Below are 19,258 nucleotides of genomic sequence, written 5' to 3'. Positions count from 1 at the left end.
GCTTACATCGTATTTAAAGGGAGTCGACAGCACAAAATGACTGTTCCAACCAAATACAGGCAGTCAGTCACAACAGCACCTTGGAATGTGGTAGCCTAGGTCAAGCCAATATGTATGTGTGAGGTATACTACAGAAGCCCCCTTAGAGCATCCCCCCAACCACCCAAGGTAACAGGACCCTCTATCAGCCATGATGGTGCAAAGAATTTGACAGCAGTCAGATCCCGCAGATAAAGTATCAGGGAACCTAATGCAAAAAAGATGATGGGGGTGGGGAATAATAAAAAAAAAAAAAAACAAGCGTAGGTAACGTTCAGGCCATACCATTGTCATTAAAAGGATACTCATCAGTATCAGATCAGTGGTGGTCTAGCACCCGGCATCCCCCCATTACTCAGCCGTTTCCAGCCAGATCCCTGTACTGTGTAGTGACCATTCTGTAGCTCGACTCCTATAGAAGTGAAAAAGAGCTGAGATGTAATTCCTGCAAATGGCCACTAGCAGGCGTATGGAGCTTTGTACCTGGCGATATATAACTGCAAACAGCTGATCAGTGGGGGAGGGCGTCAAACTACCATCCCTCTGATAAGGATGGCTTTTCCTAAATTTTATTTTTTTCTTTAAAATGTCTCAAATTTCCTTTTTGCCCTAATTAAAAGAGGGACATCCATTAAATCAGTCATTATGGGCAGGGAAAAGATGCAGGGCTCAGCCTGAAAGCCTGCATCAAAGTATGGTGTAAGTTTATGTCATATGTAGTGAAGGGGTTAAAAGGGAAGCAATGGGGAGATTCATGCTGCCCATCAGTCTAGGGGGAGATCAGGGTAGGAAGAAGCCACCGATCTACTCAACCGGGATGTAGAGTACATGGATGGGTTCCAAGACCTTTTTATTTTAGCTGAAAAGCTGCACCCTTTTGGCATAAAAAAAACAAAACGCACAGTGTATAAAGTGAATACAGTATAAGAAAACCCCAGTAAGGCGTAGTCCGACTTCATTCAGTGCATGGTAAATGCAGAAAAACAAACGTTAAAGACAAAAGAAAAAAAATAAAACAAAAACAAGAATTTAATATTTTAATTTTAAAACCAGAAAACAATCGGAGGTAACATTTGAGAAGAACAGCAGGCAAATGCTCCAATCATCAAAAGTCGTGTTCCCACTTTTTGGTTCCTCGCTGGCGAGCGCGTAGAAACTGCTGAAGAAACTTAACATTAAACTTTAATTTTCCAAGTGTTCGCCGGCGAGTTTCTACGAGAATCGCACAGCCGACTTTTTGCGCCAGTTTAATGACCATTTTCACCTGTTAATAAATTTGCTGAGTTACATTCCCAATTCTACAGCGAAGTCCCATCAACGTCAAGTGTAAAGATGACAACATCTGAAGTGACACAGACGGGTGTAATGAAAGAAAAAAAAAAAAAGTGCATAAAATGTTTAAAAAGCGTACGGCAGGCTAAGGCTACGCTCACACTATTCTTTCAGATATTCCCTTTTTGAGGAACAGAACAAAATGTAAAAAAAAAATATATATAATTCATTGTAGAACTGACAAATGGAAGCAAGAGGGGCCGGGCTGATTATTATGGGGTCTGGCTGGGTTCTGTCATGTCCGTTTTCAACATGGAAGTATAAAAAAAAAAAACACAACAACAATGCACCAAGTCAAAACTTTTTCCATTCTAAAAAGCCTTGACGGAAGCCAGACAGACCCCTATAGTTATCAATGAGGACCCTCTGCACCGGGACCTTTTAGGACATGAATTGTCAGTGTGAACGTGGCCCAAGGCGACTAATTCTAGCAGCACACCATTGTAACCTATGGGGCATAGATTAGCACTGTGACAATCTAAAACAGCATCAGACCCAACACGCAAAGCAGAACGTTCGATAAACTCAGACAGCTCCGCTCCTGCAGAGCAGAACGTGCCGTGTATCGATCTACATAAGGCCGTGCAGCCACAATTCTGCGACTCTGGAAGATGCAAGTGAGCAGGGTTTACAAGCCCCATGCACGTGCTGCAATAATTGGCAGATTTGCTACGGACAGGCTCACACGGGGCAGCTGTAGTTTGCCCAGCATGCACTGTGTGATCGAGGCCTTATGAATGTCGGTTTTCTATTGTTCGGTGACAAAGCGGCCGTGTGTCATGGGTCTCAGGCTATAGAGGCTGCCCACTGGTGGGCACGTGGATCTGAAGGAGCGGACGTAACTAGGGGCTTCTGAACTAAAAGGGGGTCTTTGGAAACAGACTTACTATGGAAGGGTTACCATTAGTGATGAGCGAGTATACTTGTTACGCGAGATTTCCGAGCATGCTCGGGTGTTCTCCGAGTACTTGTGAGTGCTCTGAGATTTCGTTTCTGTCTCCGTAGCTGCATGATTTGCGGCTGCTAGACAGCCTGAATATATGTGGGGATTCCCTAACAAACAGGCAACCCCCACATGTACTCAGGCTGGCTAGCAGCCACAAATCATGCAGCTATGAAGACAAACTTAATCTCCGAGCACGCTCAAGAGACTCAGAGACCACCCGAGCATGCTCGGGAAATCTCGAGTAATGAGCATACTCGCTCATCACGGCTGCGTCCGAACTGCACACATTTTCTATCAACTGCACCACTTCCAGCCTCATGGGACCGCATGTGAAAACAGGCTAAAAATTAAAGCACATTAAATAATTCCAGTGCCAGGTAATTTACTGGGCTGCTTGCTGTAGTTTGGATGCAATCCCTGTTTTATCTTCTAGCCCTCTCAATGCTAAACTCTGTATAACCCCATCCACATCACTAATTGGCAGCTGACACTGTGCATAGGCAGAAAACTGCCAATCAATAGTGGACTATATAGCAGGAGCTAATGACTGAGAGGACTAGATGAAATGCAGTACGTAAAGTAGTGATCTGATCAAAATTACAGCAAGAAGCCCATAAAGTGACCCAATTCAGACATCAGTGAAACAATGTCCGGCTACAAACTTTGATGTTTGGACCGAACACGGGTCTCACCATCCAAATACAACAGCCACATATGAGGCCAATGAGTTCATGCTCAGAGACCTGGGGCTGGTCCAAAGATCACAGCCAATAGTCTGCCTAATGGAAGAGTCAGACGGCAGTATAACTCGGACAGGGGTCGCAACGCAATGCTCGGACTGGCTGGTGGCACTCCCGACCCGAATATGACAGCATGTATTTCTATGCAGCGGTCACCCTCAGGTCAGGAGACCCACCGGCCAGTCTGAGAATTGCGTTGCGACCCCCGCCCAAGTCATGAGGCCGTATGACTCTTCCCTTAGGCACACGGTTTTATGCTGCCCTAAGAAGAGGAACATACGCAGTTTCTTGTGAGTGGACAAGCCAGCTATATTTGGCCACCATGTTCCAGATGCAAGGCTCTACAGTAGTGCTAGTAGCCAAAATGGCACAAAGTTGTTTTTTCTTCTATCAACTAATGTTAGCACAGAGTTAAGAGTCTGGTGTCTTCGTGAGGCCCCTTCCAAGACTGCTGTATATTAGCAGCCAGTATCACATTCAGCTTTGGCAACAGTTTTTCTTTTTCCAAAAAATAAAGTGACAAAAAAAAATATATAAACTCTGAAATCTGGATATACATTCAACTTCTGAAATAACAAGGAAAGGCTTTAAAAAGGTACAAATGGAGATGCTGGGACCAGGCGGGCGTTCTCCTTGCTGTGCACTCCTGGACGTTGATCCGGTGTATCATTAGCAGGTGATGGTCTTCGGAGACTGGATTTGGGAAGGTTAGAGTCTTACAAGAAGGCATCACACCATTCTTTCAGACAGGTGTAACAATCGCGCGTTTGCTTTGAGTTGGCTCCGCAGGTGTCCCGCAACCAATCTTTGAAAAGCTCTTCATCTTTCCTTAGCACAAGAAACTGACCCAAGACGACATAGGCCTAGGAAAAAAATAAAATAAAATTTGGCATCATAATAAACCACAGACTGAAAACACAGCTCATGTTATTAGGGGGGGTAGGGGGGTGTCACTCAAAGATTAATTAAAAAAAAAAAATGGTGGGAAATGGTGCAAAAGTAGTAAAGGATTGCTCTCATTACCGTATATACTCGAGTATAAGCCGAGATTTTCAGCCCATTTTTTGGGGCGGAAAGTCCCCCTCTCGGCTTATACTCGAGTCATGTACCGGGAAGTCAGCAGGGTAGGGGGAGCGGGGGCTGTCTAGTTATACTTACCTGCTCCCGGCGCGGTCCCTGGCTTCCCCGGCGCTGCAGATTCTTCCTGTACTGAGTGGTCACATGGTACCGCTCATTACAGAAATGAATATGCGGCTCCACCTCCCATAGAGGTGGAGCCGCATATTCATTGCTGTAAATGAGTAGTAACTGTGACCGCTTAATACAGGAAGAAGATGCAGCGCCGGGGAAGCCAGGGACCGCGCCGGGAGCAGGTAAGTATACGGGGAGGGGAGCGCTGCAACATATTTACCTGCTCCTCGCTCCGGTGCGGCTCCGTCTCCAGCGTCCTCTGCTTTGACGCTTAGGTCAGAGGGCGCGGTGACGTAGTCAGTGCGCGCCCTCTGCTGAGCGTCAGTGCTGGAGACGGAGCCGCACGAGGAGCAGGTAAATATTGAAAGCGCCGGCGTCCTGAGCGAAGAGAGGTGAGTATGTGATTTTTTTTTTTTTTATTGCAGCAGCAGCAGCATTATATATAGCACAGCTTTATAAGGAGCATCTATGGGGCCATAATGAACGGTGCAGAGCATTATATATGGCACAGCTTTCTATGGAGCATCCATGGGGCCATAATGAACGGTGCAGAGCATTCTATATAGCACAGCTTTATGTGGAGCATCTATGGGGCCATAATCAATGGTGCAGAGCATATATGGCACAGCTTTATAAGGAGCACCTATGGGGCCATAATGAACAGTGCAGAGCATTATATATGGGGCACAGCTTTATAAGGAGCATCTATGGGGCCATAATGAACGGTGCAGAGCATTAAATGTGGCACAGCTTTATAAGGAGCATCTATGGGGCCATAATGAACGGTATGGAGCATCTATTTTTATTTTTGAAATTCACTGGTAGCTGCTGCATTTCCTACCCTAGGCTTATACTCGAGTCAATAAGTTTTCCCAGTTTTTTGTGGCAAAATTAGGGGGGGTCGGCTTATACTCGAGTATATACGGTATCTCTTCAGGAGCGCACCGCTCCTCTGCCTCCTGCGCGTCGAGCTGCCGACTGACTGACAGTTCGGACAAGCAGCCTGGCTGAGATGCCCGCCATGAGCGACCATTGCACTTGCAGCATCATTGGAGCGCGGGGGCGTCCAGCAACTTCAGAGAATATATAATAGAGTTTGCAATGCTTGCCTCGGAGTCCGGCTACTTCTGATAAAACTGCAGAGGTGGCCGGTAACTTGGGCAAGGAGCTACAAACTATCAAATTTCCACATACCGAACTGCTGGCACAAATCTTACCTTGTCAAAGCCCTTATTCACAAGCTTCCCTCCCAGCACGTCACCAATGCCGGCGAGACACTGCACCTCCTTCTCTCCCATGGGCTCGGCCACAAAGTCTTTGTGTTTCTGTGATGTGGAAGACATCTTTGCTGGCTATACCTGAAGAAGAGACGACGTTGAGAGAAACGTCTTCACACGTGTGGCATAATATACAGAAACTCGTACGGCCATTAGTTTGCTGGACGGGTCTTAACTGGGCGAGCGTGCTGGGATAAGGTGTTATCTGAGAATGCTCGAGTATTTTGGCGTGCTCGAACAACATGTTCCAGTCCCCGCGGCTGCATGTCTCATGGGTGTTCGACAGCCCCAACACATACAGGGATTGTCTAACAATTTCTTCCTTCCTCATCTTTGATTGACAGCTCTGACTTCACATTATCCAAAAAGGATGGAAATAAGTGAAGAACAAGTTTTTGGCGATGCCAAGGGCGCCTGTGCTTGGTTTCAATAAGCATCAAGTCAATTAGTGCTGCCGACATCAGTGCAAATACAAAGGGTGAAATGTGCGGCCCCCTGCACCGATATCTGCAGCGGGTGGTCCACAGTAAAGGTACCTTCACACATAACGATATCGTTAACGATATCGTTGCTTTTTGTGACGTAGCAACGATATCGTTAAGGAAATCGTTCTGTGTGACAGCGACCAACGATCAGGCCCCTGCTGGGAGATCGTTGGTCGCTGAACAAAGTCCAGAACTTTATTTCGTCGCTGGACTCCCGCTGACATCGCTGGATCGGCGTGTGTGACACCGATCCAGCGATGTCTTCACTGGTAACCAGGGTAAACATCGGGTAACTAAGCGCAGGGCCGCGCTTAGTAACCCGATGTTTACCCTGGTTACCAGCGTAAAAGTAAAAAAAAACAAACACTACATACTTAGCGTCGGTCAGCCGGAAAGAAGAGCGGTGACGTCACCGCTCTGCTTTCCGGCTGCTGTGCTCACAGCCAGTACAGGAGGAGTGCAGAGAAGCAGAGCGCCGGGGACAGACAGCGGTAGGTAAGTATGTAGTGGTTGTTTTTTTTTACTTTTACGCTGGTAACCAGGGTAAACATCAGGTTACTAAGCGCGGCCCTGCGCTTAGTTACCCGATGTTTACCCTGGTTACCCGGGGACTTCGGGATCGTTGGTCGCTGGAGAGTGGTCTGTGTGACAGCTCTCCAGCGACCAAACAGCGACGCTGCAGCGATCCGGATCGTTGTCGGTATCGCTGCAGCGTCGCTTAATGTGAAGGGGCCTTAAGTACATCTCGTGGGAATGCAGATAAATCTCCAGAGTAAACAAGAAAGAAATGTGGCCGCAGTCTACACTGCCAGATTTGTGACGGCCTGTGGCATTGTGAACGCCGGACCACAGAGGACCCCGGGCTCTATGGTAAAAGAACACGGGACCCTCCCGTCCTATTGCCCCGGGGATTGTGGGCCGATCGGGGAAAACTAACAAAACAAGTTACTAGATTCCAGTGAGGTCCACATACCAGAGAAGGGACGAGCCCAACCACGGCAGCAATCATCTGCACCGTACAGCACACCCTGCTGAACAGGCCTACAGCTTGTGTCTATGGGGGCAGGACGACAACCACAAGAAAGCCAAATCATAACGGCCGGCATCTAAAGCTCAAAGAATCACATCTGTTCCAAGGTCCTCCCTTCAAGGGCTTCTCCAGAGAAAAAATAAGAATGACCCATCTATCTGCAGGACGTGATGATTGGTGCGGGGCCTGACTGCTGGCAGTGTCTAGCCCTGACAGACTGGAGTGGCAGTGCGCGGCCTCCCCTCCATCCATCGTCTGCACGCGGATTATTCTGGCAGGTCCATGAGAACAGAGACTTTCCCAGCCGTGAAATTATGCTTTGCTTATATAGCGCCATTACATTCCCCAGACATCACTGCCCACATTGGGGCGAACAATCTAGATTCCCTATCAGGATGTCTCTGGAATGTGGGAGGAAACCGGAGAACCCGGAGGAAACCCAAACACGGGGAGAACATACAAACTCCTTGCAGATGTTGTCCTTGGTGGGATGTGAGCACAGGACTCCAGCGCTGCAAAGCAACAGTGGTAACCGCCGAGCCACCGCACACAGCGCTAACCGCAGAGCCACCGCACACAGCGCTAACCGCAGAGCCACCGCACACAGCGCTAACCGCAGAGCCACCGCACACAGCGCTAACCGCAGAGCCACCACACACACAGCGCTAACCGCCGAGCCACCACACACACAGCGCTAACCGCAGAGCCACCACACACACAGCGCTAACCGCCGAGCCACCACACACACAGCGCTAACCGCCGAGCCACCACACACACAGCGCTAACCGCCGAGCCACCACACACACACAGCGCTAACCGCAGAGCCACCACACACAGCGCTAACCGCAGAGCCACCACACACACAGCGCTAACCGCAGAGCCACCACACACACAGCGCTAACCGCCGAGCCACCGCACACAGCGCTAACCGCAGAGCCACCGCACACAGCGCTAACCGCAGAGCCACCGCACACAGCGCTAACCGCCGAGCCACCACACACAGCGCTAACCGCAGAGCCACCGCACACAGCGCTAACCGCAGAGCCACCACACACACACAGCGCTAACCGCAGAGCCACCACACACACAGCGGTAACCGCCGAGCCACCGCACACAGCGCTAACCGCAGAGCCACCGCACACAGCGCTAACCGCAGAGCCACCGCACACAGCGCTAACCGCAGAGCCACCGCACACAGCGCTAACCGCCGAGCCACCGCACACAGCGCTAACCGCCGAGCCACCACACACACAGCGCTAACCGCAGAGCCACCACACACACAGCGCTAACCGCAGAGCCACCACACACACAGCGCTAACCGCAGAGCCACCACACACACAGCGCTAACCGCAGAGCCACCACACACACAGCGCTAACCGCCGAGCCACCGCACACAGCGCTAACCGCAGAGCCACCGCACACAGCGCTAACCGCAGAGCCACCACACACAGCGCTAACCGCAGAGCCACCACACACACAGCGCTAACCGCAGAGCCACCACACACACAGCGCTAACCGCCGAGCCACCGCACACAGCGCTAACCGCAGAGCCACCGCACACAGCGCTAACCGCAGAGCCACCGCACACAGCGCTAACCGCAGAGCCACCGCACACAGCGCTAACCGCCGAGCCACCGCACACAGCGCTAACCGCAGAGCCACCACACACACAGCGCTAACCGCAGAGCCACCACACACACAGCGCTAACCGCAGAGCCACCGCACACAGCGCTAACCGCAGAGCCACCGCACACACAGCGCTAACCGCCGAGCCACCGCACACAGCGCTAACCGCAGAGCCACCGCACACAGCGCTAACCGCAGAGCCACCGCACACAGCGCTAACCGCAGAGCCACCGCACACACAGCGCTAACCGCAGAGCCACCGCACACAGCGCTAACCGCAGAGCCACCGCACACAGCGCTAACCGCAGAGCCACCGCACACAGCGCTAACCGCCGAGCCACCGCACACAGCGCTAACCGCAGAGCCACCGCACACAGCGCTAACCGCCGAGCCACCGCACACAGCGCTAACCGCAGAGCCACCGCACACAGCGCTAACCGCAGAGCCACCACACACACACAGCGCTAACCGCAGAGCCACCACACACACACAGCGCTAACCGCAGAGCCACCACAATCTCACTGTGTGAATGTACTCACAGTAATACATAATACATGCACACAAAGCAACAGAAAAGAGCTGGGGAATGTGGCCACGGAGCTCAGATATATAGATTGTATGCCCCACAGAGCGCAGATATATAGATTGTATGCCCCACAGAGCGCAGATATATAGACTGTATGCCCCACAGAGCGCAGATATATAGATTGTATGCCCCACAGAGCGCAGGAATAAGCGCCACAACTGTTCGCACAGACATTGCCTCCTCGTCAGTGATTGCACTATACTCCCCTGCACTGGGGACCTCAGAAGGGTCTCATTCACTCGTCAGTACCCGGCCTAGAGACAGATCGGGTGAATCGATTGGTCGGCCGATTATTGTCGTGTGCTGCGATAAATCCGCCACAGAGAGCACCTCCCCCCCGCACACGCTCCGGGGACCACTCACCTGTACACGCGCGCGTTTCTCTTCCCGCCAAGCGGCCGCTGCTCAGCTCGCACTTCCGGACAGACGGCTGCACAGAACTTTCTGAGAGCGCAGGATATAGACCCGCACAACTCACTGTAGACCTGAGGGACATGCGCGGGACGGTTCTCTGTATAACTCCCCCTCCTAGTCCGGAACAATGGGAACGCCCGCGCGTGACGTCACCGGAAATGCACCCTCCGCCATGTTTGTACTCCCATAGCACCCCGGAAGTGGCAGGTAATGTAGCCCATGCTTAGAGAACATGTGTATTATGCAGCAATAAGTGCAAACTTCACCCCCGGGGCCTCGTTTATACAGACGTTTTACGGCTCTCAGGGCATGCTGGGAGTTGTAGTTTTGAGTGTTGCTCTGAGCACTTTGCCTGAGGGGAGCTCTGTGTATCACGTAGATATCTTGTGTGTTTCAGGTCCTGAATGTTTCTAGGAAGCAGAGAAACCCTGAAGTCGTGTAATAACCTCCATAATTTACACCCCACACCATGTCGAAGGCGACCAAAAGGAAACACGTGGTGAAAGAGGTTCTGCTGGATTACGTGCAGCCGACAGAGAACCAGCGCATAGTGAGGGTGAGTGTGCCCGCCGCCGTCCGCCCCGCTCACCCACATTCATCACTGATTTCAGGGGATGGTAAGTGGCCGCATGTTCTCCAGGCTTACAGGGTCTAATTCCATGTTCTTAGATGGATATAATCAGATCGTGCTGGTAAGTACATGAACTTTTGCAATTTACGGCTTATTAAAATTTTCATCCGTTCTTGAGATATTAGAACTTTTCTTTTGTCTGCAGCTCGTTGCCTAGGAGACCGACCACTGCTGCTGTCTAGCTTGTAAACATTGCGGCGGGATGAAGAGTAGTGATGAGCGAATATACTCGTTACTCGAGATTTCTCGAGCACGCTCGGGGCTCCTCCGAGTATTTTTTAGTGCTCGGAGATTTAGTTTTTCTTGCCGCAGCTGAATGATTTACTTCTGTTAGCCAGCATAAGTACATGTGGGGATTCCCTAGCAACCAGGCAACCCCCACATGTACTTATGGTGGCTAACAGATGTAAATCATTCAGCTGCGGCAATGAAAACTAAATCTCCGAGCACTAAAAAAATACTCGGAGGACCCCCGAGCGTGCGCGAGAAATCTCGAGTAACGAGTATATTCGCTCATCACTAATGAGGAGATAACTGCGTGCTTCAGCCTTCCTGGCCAGCCTCAAAAGAGAGCTTACAAGCTCTTAGATGAGAGATTGTAAGCTCTGCACAAGTTCTGCTGTATAACGGCGGTGGTCGGTCTCCAAGGCAACGAGGTGTAAACAAAAGTCTTAATATCTCAAGAACGGCTGAAAATCTTAATAAGCAGTAAATTGCAAAATTGTTTGTCTTTACATGTTCCATCCAAAAATATGCATTGATGAAAATGGGAGAAAATAACCCCTTTAAGTGGATTAGTGGAGCTGGGAAAACTCTTTAATGTGGGTTCACCTTTAACGTATATGAAGGTTCTGTCCACGATATTCAATAACTGTTAGATGGGTGGTGGTCCCGACTGCTGGGACCCGCACTAATCACCAGCATGGGACACTTTTATCCCAGTCAGAAGGGAGCGGCGGTGCACTACATGCTCGACCACCGCTCCTTTAATTCCCCACAGAGTACAGCGCTACAACAGTCCCATAGAGAGTGAATGGTGGAGCGTGTGCATTTTTGCTGCATTCTAACTAGGATAGAAATGCCCTATTCGGGCGATTGGTTGGGGTCCAAGCTGTCGGACCCCCAGCAATGTGAAAATTGTTACATATTCTGTAGTTAGGCGATAACTTGTTCCAATTAGGTAACAAATTTAAAGGGTTGTGTCATGAAGACGCCCTTGTCTGTATGTTCTGTTAAGGCATATGGAGAGCTTGGAGGTGGGACTAAATGAAGAGCATCTGGTAACGACGCCCCCCCGCTATCGCAGACCCCAACTGCCCATACATTACATGGATAATCAATAATGTGAGGCATTGCCTTGTGAGACGTGGAAACATCTCAATCGCTGTCATTTCTTCCAGAAAACCCCTTTAAGAACTGTATTCTAATTTCACATTACAATTTGCATTGGTTATTAAAGGGGCCGTCCAGGATATCAATATTGATGGGTTATCCTTCCGATGGGTCATCAGTATCTGATCTGTGGGGGTGCAACAGTTGTCACCTGGCGGACGGAGCAGGAACAGTGTAGTGACCGTTCTCTGGAGAGTCCGATAGAGTCTACAGCCGGCCACACACATTACATGGCCGTCAGCCTGACAACGTTTCTGCCGATCATTCATCCGAAAGCCGTCTCAGCCGTCTCTCCCATACACGGGAGCGCTCCTGTGTTCTCCATGACTGACACCTCGGCCTGCGGCAGGAGATCAATGCGATCGGCCGGCCGAAATCTGATATGTCCCATTGAGCTCTCTCTTAACAGTCAGTGGACCGGCGCTCTCATCCACAAATCCTGTAGATACCGGCAGGTTCAGCTGACATTGACCTATTGTGTATCGGGGCCAGATCCATTGTTGCATTTTCATCTGTTTTTTGATGTTTTGCAGTTTGTTTTTTTTTTTTTTTTATATCAAATTCATCTTCCCATTTGCGCCCTTCTTTGCAGTCTATTTTATATATGTTCCCAAAATTCTCAATTCAGGAGTAAACTCTATTCTTAGTGACTACAGATTTTTCCATTAGTGAGATCGAAGACGACAGTTGGTGCTCATAAAGTTGGAGAAGTGTAAAGCTACGTTCACACGTTGCATTTTTTTTTTCTGTATTTTTTTTTAGTTCTCACGCACACAATTGTTTTTTTTTTCCAGACTGAATTGGAAAACTGGTGCGTATTTCAAACCTGCAGCATGTCACTTCTTTCAATGTTTTTTTTTTCACCATAGAAAGCAATGAGAAAGTGCAAAAATCAGCGCAAAAATACAACTGTGCGCATTTGCTGAGTTTTTGGGGAATAAACATATTAAACATGTACTGTAGACAAATGACTCCTAAACATGAAGCCAAAAAATGAAGCTTTTTATAAGCAGCTTCTTTACTGCCATGAGAGCAGGTTTTGCCTGCAGAAAAAAAACACAGCAAAAATGCAAAATGTGAACAGAGCCTAACTGTTATTTCGGGAAAACTTGTAGCAGAATCTGTCGGCCTCTAGCTCCTTCCTCCCTCCATAGAATTTTATAAGCACCAACTGCCATCTAAGTAATGGGAAAATCATTCTTCAGTGAAAATTGATTCTGCTCATGAAATAAGAATGAAGATCAGAAATCTAGTGTGAATGAGGGCCACCCAACTTAGCCCTAAATGCAGAACCTTTGTTACTACTGGAGATCAGCGGTGACCGGCAGCCATTTTTTCCCTTCTGTCTCTTGAATGATCGCTATTTAATACATATGGCCATCTTATTCAGATTTCAATGAAAATAGATGACAAGTAGTGATGAGCGAGTGTGCTGGGATAAGGTGTTATCTGAGCATGCTCGGATTCTAAAGGAGTGACTTCGGTGTGCTTGAATATTATGTTATAGAGTCCCCGCGGCTGCATTTCTCGCGGATGTTAGACAGCAGCAACACATGTATGGATTTCCTGTTTATTGTGCAGTCCCTGCATGTGTTGCAGATGTCGAACAGCCGGGAGACATGCAGCCGCAGGGACTCGAACATATTATTCGAGCACGCCGAAGACACTCTGTTAGCACTTGAGCATGCTCAGATAACACCTTATCCCAGCACCCTTGCTCATCACCAATGGCAAGGTGTGAGCTGTACCCCGTACATATTTTACACCTATGCCAACAGTTTTGAATAAAGGAGCAAATGTCTTAAAAACTAGTTTTAGTCTATATGTGCATCAGCCTCCGTGAGGATCTATAAAGAAGAAATATGTGAATTAATGTCCTACATGTTGTTGTGTTACAATTGTTTTACATTTCTTCTGTTTTTAGGTTATAGGGAGTCCTGGCAATAATCTCCATGAGGTCGAGACTGAGGAAGGCGACCGTTTTTTAGCCAGTATGCCCACAAAATTCAGAAAGAACATCTGGATCAAGAGAGGTAAAAGGATCTTGGGAAACTTTCCATGGGGCGTTAGTCTATGTTCACACGTGGTGTTTTTTTTTTCCTGCAGAAAAGAAACTGCTTTTTACTGTACCAAAAAAGCTGTGAGATTTCTGGCGCAGGCTTGAGGTTTTTTATATCAACTGAATCTGAGCGCTGCAGCTTTTTGATAGCTGTCAATTCTTTCAGCATTTTTTTTTTTTCACTCGTAAAAAGTATTATTATTATTATTTATTACTATAGCACCATTTATTCCATGGCGCTTTACATGTAAGGAGGGGTATACATAATAAAAACAGGTACAATAATCTTGAACAATACAAGTCACGACTGGAACAGGAGGAGAGAGGACCCTGCCCGCGAGGGCACAAGGCATGGGTGAGAATACAGTAGGTGAGGGTAGAGCTGGTCATGCAGTGGTTTGGTCGATCGGTGGTTACTGCAGGTTATAGGCTTGCCAGAAGAGCTGGGTCTTCAGGTTCTTTTTCAAGGTTTCGATGGTAGGTGAGAGTCTGATATGTTGTGGTAGAGGGTTCCAGAATAGGGGTGATGAGCGGGAGAGATCTTGTATACGATTGTGGGAAGAGGAGATAAGAGGGGAGAAGAGAAGGAGATCTTGTGAGGATCGGAGGTTGCGTGCAGGAAAGTACCGGGAGACAAGGTCACAGATGTATGGAGGAGACAGGTTGTGGATGGCTTTGTACGTCATGGTTAGGGTTTTGTACTGGTGTCTCTGGGCAATGGGGAGCCAGTGAAGGGATTGACTGAGGGGAGAGGCCGGGGAATAGCGGGGGGACAGGTGGATTAGTCGGGCAGCAGAGTTTAGAATAGATTGGAGGGGTGCGAGAGTGTTAGAGGGGAGGCCACAGAGCAGGAGGTTGCAGTAGTCGAGGCGGGAGATGATGAGGGCATGGACTAGGGTTTTTGCAGATTCTAGGTTGAGGAATGAATGGATCCGTGAAACATTTTTGAGTTGAAGGCGGCAGGAAGTGGAAAGGGCTTGGATATGTAGTTTGAAGGAGAGATCAGAGTCAAGGATTACCCCGAGGCAGCGAGCTTGTGGGACTGGGGAGAGTGGGCAGCCATTTACTGTAATGGATAGGTTCGTTGGGGGGGTCACGTGAGATGGGGGAAAGATGATGGATTCTGTTTTGTCCATTTTGTCCATGTTAAGTTTCAGAAATCTAGCGGAGAAGAAGGATGAAATAGTGGACAGACATTGAGGGATTCTGGTTAGTACGGTGGAGATATCTGTTCCAGAGATGTAGATCTGTGTCATCAGCATAGAGGTGATACTGAAAGCCATGAGATTCTATGAGCTGTCCCAGGCCAAAGGTGTAAATGGAGAAGAGCAGGGGCCCAAGGACTGAACCTTGCGGGACTCCGACAGATAGGGGGCGAGGTGAGGAGGTGGTGTGTGAGTGGGAGACGCTGAATGTCCGGTCTGTTAGGTATGATGAGATCCAGGATAGGGCCAAGTCTGTGATGCCAAGGGATGAGAGGGTCTGTAGTAATGGTCCACTGAAAACGAAAAAAAAAAAACGCAGCAAGCGGGGTTTTTTTGCTGCTTTTTGGCGAATACCATGTAATTTATTAAGCATCTACTGTAGGCAGATAACATGTGTAATCTGCACCAAAAAATGCAGCAGAATCTGCCTTCTGAATTCAGTGTTTTTACTGCCATGAGAGCAGGGTTTGGCTGCAGAGAAAAAAGTGCTGCAAAAACGCTGTGTGTGAACATAGCCTTACACTTGTACATTACTTCTGTAGAAAATGTGCTCTTTACTTTTTTTTCCCCATATATGTTTTTTGTGGATTTTCAGTTTGGGTGTCCATTTGAAAAAAAAAAAATGGTAGCTGTGCACTGTTCTCTTCAGAGTATTGGTTGAGCCTCATGTATACAAGACTGTGTACGTACAATAAAAATTGGGTTCGGTATGGGTCATCTGTGTAGCATCCAATTTTTATAGATACGTTGCCATTATTACAGGGGTTACCCAGTAATTTTATATTGATGGCCTATCAATATCAGATGGTGGGAGTGTGCGGCAACTGGCACCCCTCACAATTGGCCATTCTCGGTGCCTGTGGAGATCATCAGTTGTGGAACAGCACCGCTCCGCCAACTGTATACTGGCCACTGCCAGGTACTGCACATCTGACCCTATTCAACTGAATAGTTATATGGATGTAAAAAGCAAAATGGACACAGGTGATACCCTTAAAGGGGATATCCGGGACTTTGTAAAAAAAAACAAAAAAAAAAAACGTGCCTAGGCACTAACGGGTAGGTAGTTGCTGTCTACCTGTCTGTTGTGCCCGGTGCTATTCTTCCCCGGCACAGACCGCTCTTGCTGGTGATTCAGCTGTCTCTGCTGACGTCATGTCTACAGAACGGCGGCTTCTCTTCCACTCTATTGACAAGCCGTGACTGCCGACTTCACTCTGATTGACAGCTGTATCTCCGCTATCTGAGAAGTCCGTCTCTAAATCAGCAGGACGTCGGCAGTCGCGCCCTGTCAACAGAGCAGAGTGATAAAGAATTTGCCGCTCTGCCGACATAACGTCAGCTGAATCACCTGCAGGAGCGGTCTGTGCCAGCGAAGAACGGCACCAACTACCTGCCTGTTAATGCTTAGGCACTTTTTTTTATTTTTTTTAACAAAGTCCCAGATATCCCCTTTGAAAGTCGCAGGGCTTTGTGGTCACCCTTCTGTATGTCTCCGTTTCCACCATGAAGCAATGTTAATAATGCCTTCATGCTACGACATGCTGCAAAAACTGTCACAATATATTTTCCTAAGGCCTCAGGGAGTCCTCCACATGTGACTCCTTGAGATAAGTGACGGCCGCTCACCTGTCTGCCATGTGCTGTGTCCTCATACAGAGTATTCTTCTGCCTAGGTGATTTTATCATTGTCGATCCTATCGCCGAAGGGGAAAAAGTGAAGGCAGAGATCGCTTTCATCATCTATAAGGATCATCAACGCCTCCTACAGAAAGAAGGCCTGTGGTAAGATGCTCCTTGTACAATGCCAGACCTGTTATCTACCCATATCTTACCCTAAACTGTGTACCTTCCCTCGTTGGTGCCCCAGCGAGCACAGACCCTAATCACGGATCCTCCGTGTATAATCCATGGACTCGTAGAAACTACCTTATGCCATAAATTCAAGGGGTTTGGAAGTGATGCAGCTGCATTTTCACATCAGGTTATGAATAAGAAGTATCACTTCGAAAAGCGTCAACCAGGATATTCATTTGCTTTTGCCGCTGCTGCTTGGCGTTGAGTCCCCAGAATCCCCAGATCCTTCTCTTCTTCTCCTGTTATGCCTAGTTTTATTCTTCTCCATGTATATGCAGCAATACCAGCAGGTTCATTAATTATAGTAAATATTTAATCAAACTAATTTTTTTTTTCTTTATTATTTTTAAGGCCTTTAGGTTTTAATAAAGAAGATGCAGAAAAGAAGGAAAAAGATAGGTACGGTTTTCGTTTCATTCACTTTGTGCGATATTTTCTTAGTTATCTAAAAAGAAAAATTCAAAGGATTTGTCCAATATATGAAACATTTTGTTTGTCATAAAAAATAATAATAAAAAAACATGGCATGCTCATCCTCCAACGCCCGGGCCGGATCTAGCGTAGGTCGCTCCAGAGTTCTGCGCTGACTCAGGAAGTGGCGCCTGCTCCGTTCAAAAGTCATAACTCCACTGCAGCCTGTGATTGACTGCAGCAGTCAGTAGAGTAGAAGTGCGTGACATCTGATGTTTTTCTGATGATGTCGTCTTCTAGGTGATCGGTCAGTTGTTTTTTTTCTTGTATGCTAAAAATTGGACGTCTCCTCTTTGGGGTGCAGCAGATCTGTCTGCGTCTATCCAGCATATCAATCTGGTTATATTTGTGGATGTGCTGTGGGATCTTCTTGAAGGCTGACAATATCTTGCAGTGTAGTGCCCTTTAAATGATGGTATTATTCATCGGTGCACCAGTGGAATGATGACTTAACAGTGATGTATTCACTCACTAGTCATGAGCGAGCGTACTCAGATAAGGTGTTATCTCAGCATGCTCATATCCTAATCGAGTATCGTCGACGTGCTCCAAAAAAAAATCCTTCAGTCACCGCTTCTTCATGTCTCGCGGCTGTCAAACAGGATGAGGACTCGAACATAGTATTAGAGCACTCCAAAAATACTTGATTAGGGCGCGAGCATGCTCAGAAAACACCTCCTCACTAAGCAAATTGGATGTATATTTATGTCATTTCTAATTTTTACTGTAGCAATAAAGGAGCAGAATCGCAGAACACCCAAAGCGAGAAGTCTGGGGTGGTAGATGAGGATGACGACACAGAAGATGACAGTGACCTGTTTGTCAACACTAACCGAGTCTACTATGAAGACAGCGAAGAGGAATCCGAGAGCGAAGAAGAAAGCGAGGACGAAGAGGAAGAGAAAGAGTGAAGATCTGGGATTAATATGTTGTAATATTTCCAGAGCGCAAAGACTCTAATGCCTGAAAAAGAGACCTGGCGCTACCACTGCAGCGGGATCATTTGTGACGGACACATCTACAACTGAGTTGTAGGGCATGTTACACACCGGCGAGAATGGATAAGGCATTAATGGCAGAAATAAACGAAATGATCCCAAATAAACAAAAAATAAATCATATAAGGGATGTGACATAGGGCCGATGTAACAATAAATCCACCATGAATCAGAGTACGGGTAAAACAAGAATAAAGTCCATCACTCCACTCGTTTGTTAGACTATCCATGCATGTGTTGTGACTGTCTATCAGCCGCGAGACATGCAGCCGTGGGTACTCGGACATATTATTCGAGCACAACGAAGACATTCGGTTAGCACACGAGCATGCTCAGATAACACCTTATCCCAGCACACGTTCGCACATCACTATTCTTTACCTTTCCTACACGTTGGGTCTATGTCATCATTTTGCATTTCATTTTTCTTGTCTTGTGGTATTCGTTGATGTTTCTCGTGCTAAATGTTTCAAACTTCCCCATGCAGTTCATGAATCTTTGCACAAAATTTTAAAAAAAAAACCGCTCTTTTTGAAAACTTTTGGGTGTTTTTTTTTTTTTTTTTTAAGCACAAAAAGTTGCACGTCCTGATAAAATGTTGCAAATCATGCAACAAATTTTAGATGAACATAAAATCTCTCCAGCGCGGGACTGGAATAAATTGTTATAAAACTTTAGCAACTTTAAAAAAAACAAAAAAGTCGTAATTGATTAATTGGCTGAAATCATCTGGAAATAACACACACTGCCCACAATGATGAGCGTAAAAATAAAAAGGGAACATATTACAAAAGACACAAATTAAAATAAGGTGCAAATGAAAGGTACAAAAAAAAGCGCACTCATCTTTGTTTTTCTTATATCCTCATACGTAGCTGGTTTATTAGAGCGCACCTATCTTTCGCCCTGGTGATGTCGTCTTATCACTTACTCACTTTTAGTTTATTTGTGATGTAGTATTGAATATTGCGATTTATTT

General features: G+C 47.4%; 2 protein-coding genes across 3 annotated transcripts; one reads left to right on the top strand and one right to left on the bottom strand.

The window, feature by feature from the left end:
• Positions 1-1,062: 1,062 nt before the first annotated feature.
• Positions 1,063-9,844, bottom strand: BANF1 (barrier to autointegration nuclear assembly factor 1). The gene is made up of 3 exons (XM_069739437.1): positions 9,616-9,844; positions 5,466-5,606; positions 1,063-3,920 (listed from the first exon to the last, which is right to left on the bottom strand). The coding sequence occupies exons 2-3, from the start codon at positions 5,589-5,591 to the stop codon at positions 3,774-3,776; spliced, it is 273 nt and encodes a 90-aa protein (XP_069595538.1). The 5' UTR covers positions 5,592-5,606; positions 9,616-9,844; the 3' UTR covers positions 1,063-3,773.
• EIF1AD (eukaryotic translation initiation factor 1A domain containing) lies at positions 9,793-19,055 on the top strand. Of its 2 annotated transcripts, XM_069739435.1 has the most exons (6): positions 9,793-9,873; positions 10,064-10,222; positions 13,614-13,722; positions 16,630-16,738; positions 17,162-17,209; positions 18,012-19,055. In XM_069739435.1, the coding sequence occupies exons 2-6, from the start codon at positions 10,136-10,138 to the stop codon at positions 18,190-18,192; spliced, it is 534 nt and encodes a 177-aa protein (XP_069595536.1). In that variant the 5' UTR covers positions 9,793-9,873; positions 10,064-10,135; the 3' UTR covers positions 18,193-19,055. The 2 variants fall into 2 exon arrangements, with proteins under 2 accessions (XP_069595536.1, XP_069595537.1); XM_069739436.1 differs by lacking the exon at positions 9,793-9,873 and having other exon boundaries at positions 10,003-10,222.
• The last annotated feature ends 203 nt before the right edge of the window (positions 19,056-19,258 follow it).

This window comes from Ranitomeya imitator, chromosome 9 (assembly GCF_032444005.1).
Source record: "Ranitomeya imitator isolate aRanImi1 chromosome 9, aRanImi1.pri, whole genome shotgun sequence".
Taxonomy (NCBI): domain Eukaryota; kingdom Metazoa; phylum Chordata; class Amphibia; order Anura; family Dendrobatidae; genus Ranitomeya; species Ranitomeya imitator.
The sequence above is the reverse complement of the archived record's forward strand: the minus strand, read 5'-3'. Positions and strand labels throughout refer to the sequence as shown.

Bases quoted from the DNA above. Each gene is read 5' to 3' on its own strand.
- BANF1 (XM_069739437.1), bottom strand. From the start codon at position 5,591: ATGTCTTCCACATCACAGAAACACAAAGACTTTGTGGCCGAGCCCATG. The intron at 3,921-5,465 runs GTAAGATTTGTG...TTTTTTTCCTAG, and splicing joins TGAATAAGGGCTTTGACAAG to GCCTATGTCGTCTTGGGTCA.
- EIF1AD (XM_069739435.1), top strand. From the start codon at position 10,136: ATGTCGAAGGCGACCAAAAGGAAACACGTGGTGAAAGAGGTTCTGCTG. The intron at 10,223-13,613 runs GTGAGTGTGCCC...TTCTGTTTTTAG, and splicing joins AGAACCAGCGCATAGTGAGG to GTTATAGGGAGTCCTGGCAA. The intron at 16,739-17,161 runs GTAAGATGCTCC...ATTATTTTTAAG, and splicing joins CTACAGAAAGAAGGCCTGTG to GCCTTTAGGTTTTAATAAAG.